The sequence below is a fragment of the Sander lucioperca genome, chromosome 22, assembly GCF_008315115.2.
Source record: "Sander lucioperca isolate FBNREF2018 chromosome 22, SLUC_FBN_1.2, whole genome shotgun sequence".
In the NCBI taxonomy this organism is placed as follows: Eukaryota; Metazoa; Chordata; class Actinopteri; order Perciformes; family Percidae; genus Sander; species Sander lucioperca.
Genome location: NC_050194.1, coordinates 12,816,186 through 12,829,780, shown reverse-complemented (window position 1 = coordinate 12,829,780; position 13,595 = coordinate 12,816,186). Strand labels below are relative to the sequence as shown.

General features: G+C 40.1%; 1 protein-coding gene across 4 annotated transcripts in view; it reads left to right on the top strand.

The window, feature by feature from the left end:
- LOC116061323 (ankyrin repeat and fibronectin type-III domain-containing protein 1) overlaps positions 1-13,595 on the top strand; it is a 133,576-nt gene that overhangs the window by 67,439 nt on the left and 52,542 nt on the right. For 3 of the 4 annotated variants that reach the window (XM_031315457.2, XM_031315458.2, XM_035997676.1), the window contains one exon: positions 7,549-7,589. In XM_031315457.2, coding sequence (XP_031171317.1) covers positions 7,549-7,589 — 41 coding nt within the window. Of the gene's footprint in view, positions 1-3,863; positions 4,089-7,548; positions 7,590-13,595 lie in introns of those variants that run through there. The other variant, XM_035997677.1, reaches the window with a different exon arrangement.

Sequence of the window (13,595 nt, the reverse complement as noted above, 5' to 3'; positions counted from 1 at the left end):
TGTGATGCCAAATTCTCTTTCAGTCATCTTGTAGTTTTCTCTCTTTGCTCTTTGCACCTGCCCACCTGTAAATGTCTAGCTAGCTGTCTCCCTTTGTACTGTCTTCCTGTTGGCCTCCCAGTCTCTCTGTCCATTTGTTTTCCTATTGATGTCATGTATATGTTTGTCAGCTCTCCTTTGTCATCTGTTTTCTTTCCCACTTTTTTGTTTGCCTCAGAAGTGTCTGAGTTTTTAAGAGCCCTATTAATTCTGTCTAACGCCACAGTGGAAAATGGCTTTGCACAGGCAAGAAAGAAAGAAAGAAAGAAAGAAAGAAAGAAAAACACAACGTTCACATCCTATGTAAACTCCACATCAGCCTTGCATTCATTTTTGTTCTATATTTATAGAGCATATTACTGTTTGTATTCTGTTAAAAACGCCCACAAACCCTTTGGCTTATAAAAACTCACTTTGTGGTGATTTGATTTTTCCCAACACTGACTATATATTTTAAAGTCTGAGTATAATTACACCAATAACTACTGTACATACTTTTAATTTTCTTTCTCCCATTTGATTACATTTTTTTTTTTATTAAAATTATTTTCTTTTCTTTATATCTCTCAATCTCTTTCACCTTTCCTTTTCTCTCTCTCCAACCCAGTTGACTGCTCTGAGCTGTTGTTTATAATTGGGTTGTGCTTTGGTACCACAGCACACAGCATGTTGCCCTCAGTCCAAACAAATCTGGCAACTGTTTAAGCAGTGAAAATGCACTGAGCCTGTTAATGCAAAAAGGACAGCAGGTAGCTGTAAATGTCATAAAACTCAAAGTTTGGCACATTTACTGGTCAATTGTTGCTAGTTGGACACAGTGTTGGAAGAGTTGTATCTCAAAGATGTTGTAATGTTTTGTCTAAGTTGCACTGCCAAAAATGATAAGCTCTACGTCTGTGTTTTATATTAATAAATATCTTTTTACTTATACTTGGAGACAAATTTGCACGTTTTTTTTTCCCTAGCTCCTCCAACGGCAAAACATATTTGTCTAGCAAGTCAGTGGAACATTTTTCTATTCCAGATATATACTGTATAATATTCATTCTGAACGCTCACAGTTAAAGTCTAACAGTTTAATGATCATATATATAATTGCACTTTAATAAGTTGCAATTATTATTGTTGGCGGTAGCATTATTACATTGTTGTTGTTGGGAGGCTTTGCAGTGCATAGTGTGTATCCTGAAGCCAGCTGTCACACTCTCCTCCCAGGAGCATGTATAGGGAGGATACACTGAAAGGCCACCAGGAACCCATTGAGAGCCCTTCAAGGAAGTTTCTAAATATATGTGCATTTATGAGAATTAGTGTGGGTGTGTGTGGGTGTGCATTTGGATGTATTGGGATGTGTGCATACTTGTGTGTGAGTTATAATTAGAAGCTTCTCCTGAATGACAGGTGTTGGGACAACCTGCTGGGGCCCTCCAGTGGTGCATGCTGGGTGCCCGCATCTCTTCTAGTCTCAGCCAGAGAAATTGGCAGGTGGATTTTATACTTGTGGAAAGCGTGGGTGAATAGCGGGATGGATGGACATAAGTATGAATGGGATGATTAAAAAAAGAAAGTATGACAGTATTTCCTGAATGTCCTTTCAGAGCAATGGCACCATGTTTGACATTTCCACCAGATATGAGTAATGTTCTCAATGTGCTCAGGCTGCACAGTACTCGCTCACTGGACAATGAGGTGGCAGAGATTTGTGTGTGCCCACAGCCAGACACTGAAAACACACAGTGAGTCATTATAAACAATGCCAACACCATATACATACACACACACACACACACACACACACACACACACACACACACACACACACACACACACACGGACACACGTTGTCTTTCAAACAGTATGTGCACATATACACACAAAGCCTCGCCCACAGCAGTTACCCACAGTCACACTAAAGGTTGCCAGCCACTAAGCACAATGTAGTTTTCATGACTAAATTAATTTATATTGACATCCACCAGATCTAAAAGTCTGAGCGTGTGGGCTGTTACTGTACGAGGAAGCAGGATTTGCTTACTGGTCATAACCATGCACTGATCATCGTCAACATTTTCGGCTGCTGATCTCATAAACTGTTCAGCACACAATAATTTAAACTTTAGTCATACTGGACCAAAATACATATAATACATGTGTGCTTTACTGTAGTTCCAGTTTATGGGTTGCAGTGCCGTATCAGATTTGGGTTTGGTACGTGAAGAATTAGAGATGTATTGTTGTGTATATTGATTATCCTGTTGTAAAAAATATATGATATATAAAGAAATGAGTTAAAGTGACTCAGGGGTAGGAAACTTTACAAGCTTTGGCTTCATCCTGCTCCTTTTCGGACAAATTTTTTAAATCATAAATGGTAATAGTATTTTTAATATTACTTGTAAACACTGGATGGATATTGTTCCTTTTCCTTTGGTGTGTTGCTACACACTTTTATTTTATAGATATATTTAGATATGTGTATTTGTATATATATGCATATGTATGTATGTATGTATGTATATGTATATATGGGTACATGCTGTATGTGTATATGTATTTTTAGTTTTGTTCGAAATAAAAATAAATGAAATGAAATGAAATGAGATTCTCATGCCCACATCTTATGTAAAGGGCTCGTCTCGAGGATGTCACAGGTCAATACTGTAGGTCCCATGTGAGTCAGCTTTATGTGTGAAACAGTTCCAGTTCACAGTGTTAACAGTAATAGCTGTCAGGTTGTGAATAGCCATCACAAAAGGCAATTATGTTTCTATGTAATATAAATTTTGTCTGATTATTAATATCATTGATACGGTTGATTTTGAAGAAGGCATGAGAGCCGAAACGTCATCTCAATTAAAAAGAGGAATGCATATGGAGCCAGTGTGTGCAACACAGCCGTCTGTGTGCGTTACTTATATCTATATTATATGAAGAGACTGAACTCATTCACTCTCGTGGTGTCACTTTATTGGTCAGTATGACTGTGTAGTAGAACTCTGTTAGGGTTAGAGAGAAGCATCACTATATATTTAAGCTGTATGTAAAAGTGGAATCTTGTTCAAATATCCATTTTCAGTGTCAACCCCTGTAGCTGCTATTCTTGCATAATCAAAGAAATAACACGTGCCAACATTTTTTTTACACACACAAAAGCTAATTTGTGCTGTCCACTTTAGACACCTGTGTGCATCAAAGACAATAATTAGCACCAGGAGTTTTGGGCTCAATCTCATAATTAGCTATTTGTTTATTTACTGCTGACTCTAGGTCTGAATGTCCTTTCAAACATATTTGGAAAACAAGGCTGACAATGTTCCTGCTTTTAATGAGTGGAAAGCTAAGACCAACCCCAACAAAAGATATAAAACAAAGGTATTTGATGCACAAGCAGAAACAAGTGACATGGCTTTGAGTAAATGTGTGTACAAAAATTCTCTGAATGCTTGTCCATGTACGTATTATAGCAAATCCTCAAAGTGAGGATTGCTTAAGTGCTCCAGGCTGCACAAGGTCCCAGAGCAAAAACAAGGAAGTGCACCTGCTATGTGAAGTCTCCTCTTCTCCATCCATCCATGTCTCTCATCTGCACAACTTCTTTCCCTCCTGTAAACCTTCCCCCTTCCCGCTGATCATTCTCTTCAGGCTACTGTGTCTATAATGAGCATTTCCTCCAACCCCCCCCTCCCTATTCTCTCACTTAGCCCCCTCCTCTCCTGTCCTCCCCTTCTCACTGTGTGCAGAATTGGAGAAGCTTATCGCCTAGCAACCACAATTAAAGTACAACAAGTCAGTGGCGGTAGCAGCCGCCATCAGAGCAAGCTTCACAAACCTTCGTGTGACCAACGGAAAGAGAGGAAAATAGAGAGAGAGTTTGATAGGAAGGGAGGGAAAACGGAGTTGAAGAGTTGAAGTTGGACAGGTGAACTGCAATTAGAGCCACCACTGGAACACCGAAGTGAGGGCTTGGGGTTTTTGAAAACAAGAGAAAAAGAAGACAGGGAGAGTGGAGTAACGTTCTCCGACTGGGTTCGCTGGGTTGGACTCGACAGGTATTTGTGTGTGTGCTGGAATTAATGGACAAGTGAAGGTATTCTGACAAATATGATGGTGTTTTTATGTGTGGATTACTTCTTATGTATTTTTGTTTGCTCGTGAGTCAGTATTTGAAGAAAGACATGTTAAACAGATTATGCTTTTAAGGGCATTTGGCTTGAATCCAGCATATATTGTGTCTGTAATTTCACAGCTGTGAGGGAATGCCAAGGTTTTTAGGGTACCTGCTGTAAAGGTATGCATTCACGCACCTGTGTCTATACACACACTAAGAAAGATGTAAACTTAAGCCTGTGGATAAAACTGGAATCTGATGAATTATTTTAGGACTGACTAATTGATTATTATGTATTTATTATTGTTAGAGCCATATAATCCCTTCCATATGGTCATGTTTTCCTGATTTTTAAAATTAATTTGCACATAATATACAAATATGTGCTACACTTGATGCGTAAAGCCAGCTAATTGTCTCCCATATGTTCCCCACTATCATTAGGATAATTGACTAAGGTATTAAGAATAGCTCTAGTTGTCAGGTGTGATGTCTCCTGCTACCATTATCTATGGAAACATGCCTAGTAAAAGATGCGTGGAGAGAGCCGTTTTTGTATGAGCTGAGATTGCACATGAGCTGTTAATCTTGGTTTGATTTTTGTACGATTTTTTAGTGATGCTTTCCGTGAATACAAGTGGACAGAGGTGAAGGGATGCAGATGGCAAGTTGCAGGAACACCTTGAACTAAGTTTGTGAGAGGCTGGTGTACAAACGGGCAAAAACTAATTTAATGCCATTTACAGAATTTTAATTGAAGCTTGCTTCCATAACTTCTCATTTCTGTTTGGCAGAAGATAATGTGCATGACACACTGTCACAAAAGGGAATGCTTTTATATTTGTTTGTTAGGTCATAAATGTTTCTATGGGTTGTACATTTCAGGTTCTTCAAAATAAATCCTCATCAACCTCTAGGATGCAGTAATGCTCTGTTATGGCACAATTTTAAAAAGAAACACTCGACAGAAGCAAATACCTAAATAATTCCCATGAATTTCCAGAACCATGCTGTTAATCGTGTGTTTATTCATGCTTTGATGCGGCCATTATTTCAGCCTGAATGGTGGCTCTAAAATAGTGCTCCTTCAACCCCCCACAGACCTGTCTTTCACATAAAGGACACCCACCTGCTCTCATCCCCATGGCAGATTGGCACTACCTGAGGGCACTATGGGGGAGCTGGCAGGTGAAAGGTCAGTCACTCCGTATGGCCTATCCTGTCCCCACCAGGAGGATGAAACTCATATGCAGACTTAAACGCACAGAAAAGTCAACGATGGTCAAAATGTCACTGCACTGCACACATAAAAGCACACACACATACACAAACACTCAAAACGCCAGAGTAGAGGAGTCACTTGCTGTTCAAAATGTCATTGCACTGCTAACATAAAAGCACATACAACCACATGCACACACTCACACTCAGAACAACCATTTTCTCTGATGTTTAGTTTTAGATTCAAAGGGAGGAAATGGCTTTTTCTCACTTCTTTTTTAAGGATACACTCGCTGTACTGTACCACTCAATCACTTTGGAGAATCATAGGAAAAGCGCCTGCATCAAAGTCACTGAACACCAGTAGATGTCCATTAGATAGATAGATACTTTATTGATCCCCAAGGGGAAATTCAAGTAGCTTACAGACATCACACACAACATACACATACATCATAAACATACATCATTAATGGCTCCACTGATAAAATTGGAGACATTGGGCCCTATTTTCGTGGCGGCGCAACAGCCAACAAAAGTAGCGCTCCGACGTTTGGTATTTTCCTGACCTTGAAGTTCACTTTGCCCATCTGTGTGATATTTTGGTAATGTTCTGCCAATCTTATGATTTTATGTACATGTGCAAACGACACCAGGCTGCTACTAAATAAAAAAAACAACACACAAACACATTTAATAAATCTATCAGACTGGTCGGTTATAACTCGGTATTCTGCTGTCCATGCAGGAGACGTTGGCTTACCGTTCATTAACCTGTGTGTCACAGCCTCTTTTTAAATAAATAAAAAAAAATCAGCATTTCATGTTTTTTCTTAAAATGCTTTACGAAGCAAAGACTGCTGTTTCACATCTTAAAATATGATGTGACCTTTAACAATGTAAATTACAGTCAAATTATGACTTAAATGGTGTCGGATTGATAGGATTATATAATATATAATTACCAAGCATTTTTTTCTTATTCATTTCTATCATCATTGTACTAAATAACTGTTAAAAACCCACACCATCTGCCTCGGTGTTGCGTGTTCAGGTCGTGCCGCTTATGAGTTCCTGGAGAAGCATCTTTCCATTTGTTGAGCTATTGTCATGTGGTTTGCACAGCTGTTTTAGAGCCATTAGACCAGTGATGTGATTGGCTATCAGTATATTTATTAATCAACACATCTTTCCAATCTATATTCAACTTCCAGCCCTTTGGATGATTTGGCAACCTGTCTACAGTGTGCTCTGTCACTGGCCCAATGCACTCTGAGACCATCTTTAATAAAGAAAATGAAGGGTTTTGGAGTCAGTGAATATATTCTTTGGAAGGTCTCTGGATTTGAGCCTTGAAACCATCACAATATTTTGTATTGCATATACTTCTGTTTTATTTTGGTGGTGGAGCATGGCTGCCTCCCTCCCCCACCTTATATAAAAATGCAAAACAGCAACAGAATTTCACTCTGCAAATGTCTCCAGCCTAAGGCCGGTTATGTGTCTGTGTTGAGTGTGTTTCTCCTGTGTGCGCTACTGTCTGTCTCAGCTGTGTCACTGCTAAGGGCTAAACACCTCCAGGAGATACGGACGGCAGGGGGATACTATGTGTATGTCTGCACCGTTGTGTATGCTGTAGGTTTGTTTTTGTGTCAGTATGTGTGTTCTGTGCATGTGTGCCTAATAAGTTGGCTCTGCCAGAGGGATGTATTCAAACGGCCCCTTGTTGAGCAGAGCTGGCAGGACGTATTTTTTATGCATCTGGAGTTTCTGAAGTCAGTTGTTTTCATCATCATCAGGGAAATGGCTTTTAAACTCTCACTCACTCTTCTTGCCTTCTCTCACATTCACATTACAAGGTCATTACCCATGTAATTCGCTCTCCCAGGGTGGCATTGCTCATTTGATTGGTGTTACTTTAAAGGTAGATGTCTAGATTAGTGGGAGAGTTGAGAAATACATTACTGTAGGTCACATTGAATACAAGAATGTAACAAAATACAAGTGAAATTGTTGGTATTATATACACTACATATATACTGTATGTACATGTATACTATGCCCTCTGACCTATAGTTTTGTGGCATGCTCTCTACAAGAGAGTACTTAAGGATGGAGAACCATACTATTTCTGTCTTAGATGGTGATTGTAATGTCTGTTATTCTTCTCTGATTTCCAGAGTCTGGGCTCTGCTGACCGAAAGGAGAATCAGCACAAGAAGTAAGTCCCATCCCTTTACCTGCCTGTGTACATTCCTATCTTTTGTCTTTATTTGATTTCAAGAAAACAGCAAAAGAGACCAGCAACGTGGACATTTTCGTTGAAAATCAATGGCTCTCAGAATCTTTGTTCTCCCACCAATGGTTGTTGCCACCATGATCTCTTGCTAACGTGGCAACAACTAAATGTGACATTACCATGTGATATCTTGAGAATGACATCTTCTCTGGATTTGTGATTCACACCTAGGGGCTTTTTGCGTCGAGACAACGCTGTTAACCACTAAGCCTGTATCTTACTCGTATCCATAAAATAACCGAGGATTAGGTCTTTAGGTATTTGAGATAGACAGAGATAGATAGTTGCTCAGCAACCAAAGCAATGGAGACCCATACTTTTCTTTACAACACATCTCTCTCCTGTCTGTTTCTTCCTATCAGCAGTGCAACAGGCATGGTCTGTGCACCTATAGAGTTTGTCTGTGTGAATGGATACTTGAAATGACAATGGAGGTGTTTATCCATTTTTTTTTCTCTCTTAATTCCAGTCCAAGATATTTCAGGATGCCTCACTTTGGACCAATAAGCCAATTTACCCATGACTATATAATTCATTTTCTGCTAGCTGCCGTTCTTTGAAAGCTATACCATTGAATTGAAATGAAGCTTCAATGAGTGTTAGTGGGAAGAACAGGAGACAAGGGTAAGGAGAATGCAGAAGACAAAAGGTATGTCCTGTTCTTCCCTCAGACTCATCCCCCAGAAACAGTCCAATGGACCCAGCCCCAAACCCCATGTCTGCAATAATAATTAATAAAGGCTGGTTTAAAGTACTTCTTCCTGCCTCTATATATTAATGCTCATGGGTAGCCTAAATGGGTTCCATTCAGACCTTAACATTAAAGATGCAAGTGACCCTATGTTCGAGTAGAACTACATGAAGCAGGTAATAAAAAAATAAAAAAAACTCTGGCTCCTCTGGCACCACCTACAGCCTGTAGTGCGATTTGCAAAAATCCACAGCTCCCTGTTCAGATGCACCAATCATGGCCAGGGGGGGTGTCTACTGCTCATGCACACACATTCACTCTCCCTTGTGGGGGGAGGGGCTTAGGAGAACGTTTTGGTCTTTAGCAGAAAGTGGGGAGGGACTTGAAGTTGTTTATGTTCAAAAAGTCCTGGATCTTCCCAATCCTACCTACAGCACCTTTAAGTCTTTTACTGTTATATGTCAACAAGATTCAACAAGACATTTTCACCTGGCTATACCCAATGTTTAGATCTGTTGTGGTATTTATGCAAATTAGCACATACGTAATTAGATTATGCACTGTTTGCCCATGTTAACAAACAATTTCAAAACACTTGTAATACATTTTCTGGTTTGTCTTGATGTAAGTAATCAACTCAGTAATTTTCATGGTGATATCTAAAGGTTAAAATTTTTACCCTATTCACATGAGAAAAAGAATGACTAGGCTGATGAATAGGCTAGGGTTAGGGTTAAGGTTAGGGTTAGGTGCCTTGAAGTCGATGGTTTCAGCGCTGCCTTGAAGTCTACATTGGGGTCTTAAAGCACCATCGAGCATCATAGATGTAATGTATACATTTTTTGTCATATCTGATGTGCCAGGTGTGCTGGCCCAGTAAGCGCTCAATGTGCCAGAATGGCAGACATCTGTTGCCAGGAGACAAGCTATACAGTATATCATCACGGGATGTCAAGTAACAGGAGTCTTCCCCAGAAAAAGAGGGAAGGAGAAGAGTGTTCAGTTTACTCTGCCACACATTTATTTATGCAAGCTGAAACACATGTATGAGCATAAATGAACAGGCACAGTGGGGTTAACAGGAAAACAGTATTCACAGTGAATTTCACACACATCTATGTTCATGTTTTTCATCTCAAGATAACCATTAACCTACATACGTGTGTGTGTGTGTGTGTGTGTGTGTGTGTGTGTGTGTGTGTGTGTGTGTGTGTGTGTGTGTGTGTGTGTGTGTGTGTGTGTGTGTGTGTGTGTGTGTGTGTGTGTGTGTGAGCAAGAGAGAGAGAGAGAGAGAGAGAGAGAGAGAGAGAGAGAGAGAGAGACACTCATTCACACATCACATTATTAGTCTGTTCTTCAATATCCTATCTGTATTATCTCTCCATCCACCATATTAACAATCACTTCCTCTCTGTTCTGGTACCTATTCTGCCTTCTGCTCATTGGTAGGATGATTAGGACTATGTCAATAACAGTCAGTCTCATCAAATGTCAGCAAAATGATTAATATAACCATAAAGGATTGTACAGATATGGTCAGTCATTTTCTGCATCTCAATGCAGATCAAATATTTGCTTATTTCTGTCCTGACAGGTTATCCAACATTATCTTATTCCTGAGCAGCATGTCAAGGATTTCAGCTGTTCTTCTTCTTACCTACAGTTGGAATATTGCTAAACTCTGGCTCATTGTTCCTCCAGATGGAGATGATCATTCATGCCTTCATTTTGTCCCACTTGGACCACTGCAATTCTCTTTTTACGTGCCATAGCAGGTAATCATTGGATCATTTACGAGTGGTTCAGACTCCCTCTGTCAGGCTTATTACCAGGTGTACTAAAAGGTCTCACATTACACCTATTTTGATATCTTTATCCCCATCAAGTGGGTTCCTACACAAAGCAGGGCGAACACATTTTCACACATTTCATTGCATTTTTAAGACATTCAAGATTTTATAGAGCTTCAAATTGCCTTTTTACCTCTCTTTTTTTGCTGTTGTTGTTGAATTTATTTAGTCACAGTTTTCGTTTTTTTTTTTTATTTTAACACCTAAATTAAAGACCTTGGGCTTCTTAGTTGCTTTATGATTGGGCTTTTGACTTTGTGGCTCCTCTCTCTCTCTCTCTCTCTCTCTCTCTCAGTTTGCCCTTTTTTTATCCGCACTCATGCTCTTACTACGTTTTAGTCACTTTACCTCTATAATTGTGAGTGTAAGTGCTTTGTGCTCATGAAATCTTGTAAAAAACTTTTACACTCACTTTACTTTTCTTTCCTACTTATGCTGGGTGCAGACAGTACAGGAAGGAAGGAATAATGGAAGGATGGGGAACTATGGGTGTCTTGGAGGCTGGGGGATGCTTTGCGTTTTTCATGGAGCAAGGGATTTAGGTACGGATGTCAGGGAAGAGAAAACTTGATTAGACTTATTTATTCACAGGAGCAGGCCATGTAATTGTTCTCATATGGGGTGACGTACTGTAGGTGTGTGTGTGTGTGTGTGTGTGTGTGTGTGTGTGTGTGTGTACGTGTGTGTGTGTATGAGGGGATATTTGTTCTTCAGCAATGTGCCTGACTTGGTTTTGTTTAGATAATAAAACCATATTCTAGTTCAGTGTAATTTCTCAGTTCCACAACTAGAGATATTCTCTTCTGGAAAAGAAGAGGCAGAGACAATTAGATGAAGAATAACTTTCCCACCACCTAAGAAAAAAATGCACTCTACTTGAAATACAACGTTAGAGAAATATAAAATCTAAAGCAACAATACCTTTCTAATTATAAAAATGTAGCATGCACATGTCAATCAATCAATGAAGATATAACTTTTTTATTTATGCAAGAAAATCTACATAAGAGTTTTCAAAAGCTGTCATGGAAATCACTTTCTAGTGGATAATGGCTTTTGCTTTTGTCTTTTGTATTGCTGAAATAACCATCAGACGCTCTTTTTTTTCACTCTAAAAACGCTGCGTCTCAGACCCAGCTGTTGTTTTAGTGCCACCTTCCCCCACAGTTGCAGGACTTTCTCTCCCAGCAGTAGCTGCTTGTTGCCGTGGTTACAGGTGACACAGGAGCCAAAGCCCAGCAGCATTTAATTCATGGCGACATCACAGGTTTTATGTATTTCATTCAGTGTACAGTGCACAAAGTCCTGAATGGGGCTGATCAAACACAGCGCCTCATGTCTCAGATCAGAGGACAGGAGATGAGAGAGGAAAAGCAGACGAAATAGCTACATCTTATATAGCTTCTCTACCAAGCACAAGTAAAGATGCAAACATGCCAATGAGCATTAACATGAAAAAAAAATTCTATCACTTTGCATCAGTTGGAAATAGGCAGAAGAAGAAAGAAGAAAACGACAAACAGAGAGAAGAGACCCACCACATTACTCTGTCTCACTCCCCAGAGGGACAATCCAAGGCAAATTCTAGCAAAAGCATAATAAGGACTGAGGGTTCCCGCTGTCTGACCGACGTGAAACACATTCTTCATTTTTCCAGCCCTTTTTCTTTTCACCTAATTTTTTTTCCAGGGTTTTGAAATCCAAGTGTAAATACTTTGAGGAGTATTTACAATAGTGGTAATGGTGGTAGGAGAGGGAGCTAACTCAGCGCGCCTTAGAAGACTAGATCTGACTGTGTGACTATTTGTACAGTTGATCTGGTGTGTATGTGCACACACATGTTCTCAACAACAACGTGTGTTTGTACCCATACTGTTGATCCAGTGTGTGTTTTACAAATATGAAGAGCAGCATTTATCCCTCTTTCTGTGTGTGTGTGTGTGTGTGTGTGTGTGTGTGTGTGTGTGTGTGTGTGTGTGTGTGTGTGTGTGTGTGTGTGTGTGTGTGTGTGTGTGTGTGCGTGCATGTGTGTCTGTATGTGTGCATGTGCTTTTTTGATGTGGCTTGGCTGCAGTGATGTTGGGTTGTTTGAGAACTTCCCAAGAGCAGGCTGCCAGGCCAAAGAACTGAGCGGGCAGAGACAGCCATTGTTTTGGTAAGGCATCCTGGCCATGATTGTGTGTGTGTGTGTGTGTGTGTGTGTGTGTGTGTGTGACAGAGAGAGATGCAAAGAAAGAAAGCGAGCTTAATTTGGAGTACTTGCTATGCTGACTAGCAGTGCATATCCTTTTCCATTCTGGCTTTAAATACAAAAACATGCACGCACACACACACACACACACACACACACACACACACACACACACACACACACACACACACACACACACACACACGTATGTTACATTTAAACACTCCATCCTCACAACCACATTAGCTGAGAAAGTTCTCAGGGGAAAGTTCTTACTAGTATGTTGCACAACAAGTTAAATCCTTTACCAAACCTCTCCCTCCATATTTGAAACCACACATCAAAATCTGATCAGCTTTCCCAAAAACATCGCAACACTTTGGATGCTCATAGTTTGCTGGCTCACAATTGTACAAATGTGATTTCAGGATTAAGCTGCCCTTGGTACAAACAAGCCAACTCAGCATTTCAACCACCAGCACCATTTCAGGTTTACTCATAGATATTTTGAATTTATATTTGCTGTTTTTTCTCACCAGGCGACCACACAGAATTGTCCTTCAGTTAACCCCAGGAACGTCTAAATCTCCCACACTGCTAAAAACATTTCAGACTAGTTAAGAACTCCCTTAAATGTATTTTGAACTTCAGTAACTTTAGATTTGATTCTCATACCAAATATAAACGCCTGTTCACCAAAGCGGAGCAGTGTCCAACTTGCATTTAACCCAGGTCGAGAGCACGGGTCGCGAAGCCAACGACTGTGTGTGTGTGTGTGTGTGTGTGTGTGTGTGTGTGTGTGTGTGTGTGTGTGTGTGTGTGTGTGTGTGTGTGTGTTTCCCTGCACATATACTCAACACTAACTTTCAAGTAACTTAAACTGTAAACCCAAGCTTTAACTGTAAATTTGTTCTTTACTGGACAAATGTTTACTTTTGAGGATTTTTCTCAACATTCTGTCCCTAAGATAGACATTTGGTTCTCACAAGTATAAAAATGCAAGAACCCAGCACACATCTCTCTGCCTCATCGAGCTTCCCTTCTCCTTTCCAGCGTAAATAATCCCCTCAGTCTGCTGGCACAACCCTGATTGGAATCTTGACGCCGTGCTCAATTGTGGGTTGATGGGGGAAAGTGGGGTGCCCTATGCGTGTGTGTTTAAAGCTGTTTCAAGGCCATGGGACATAATTCCAGAG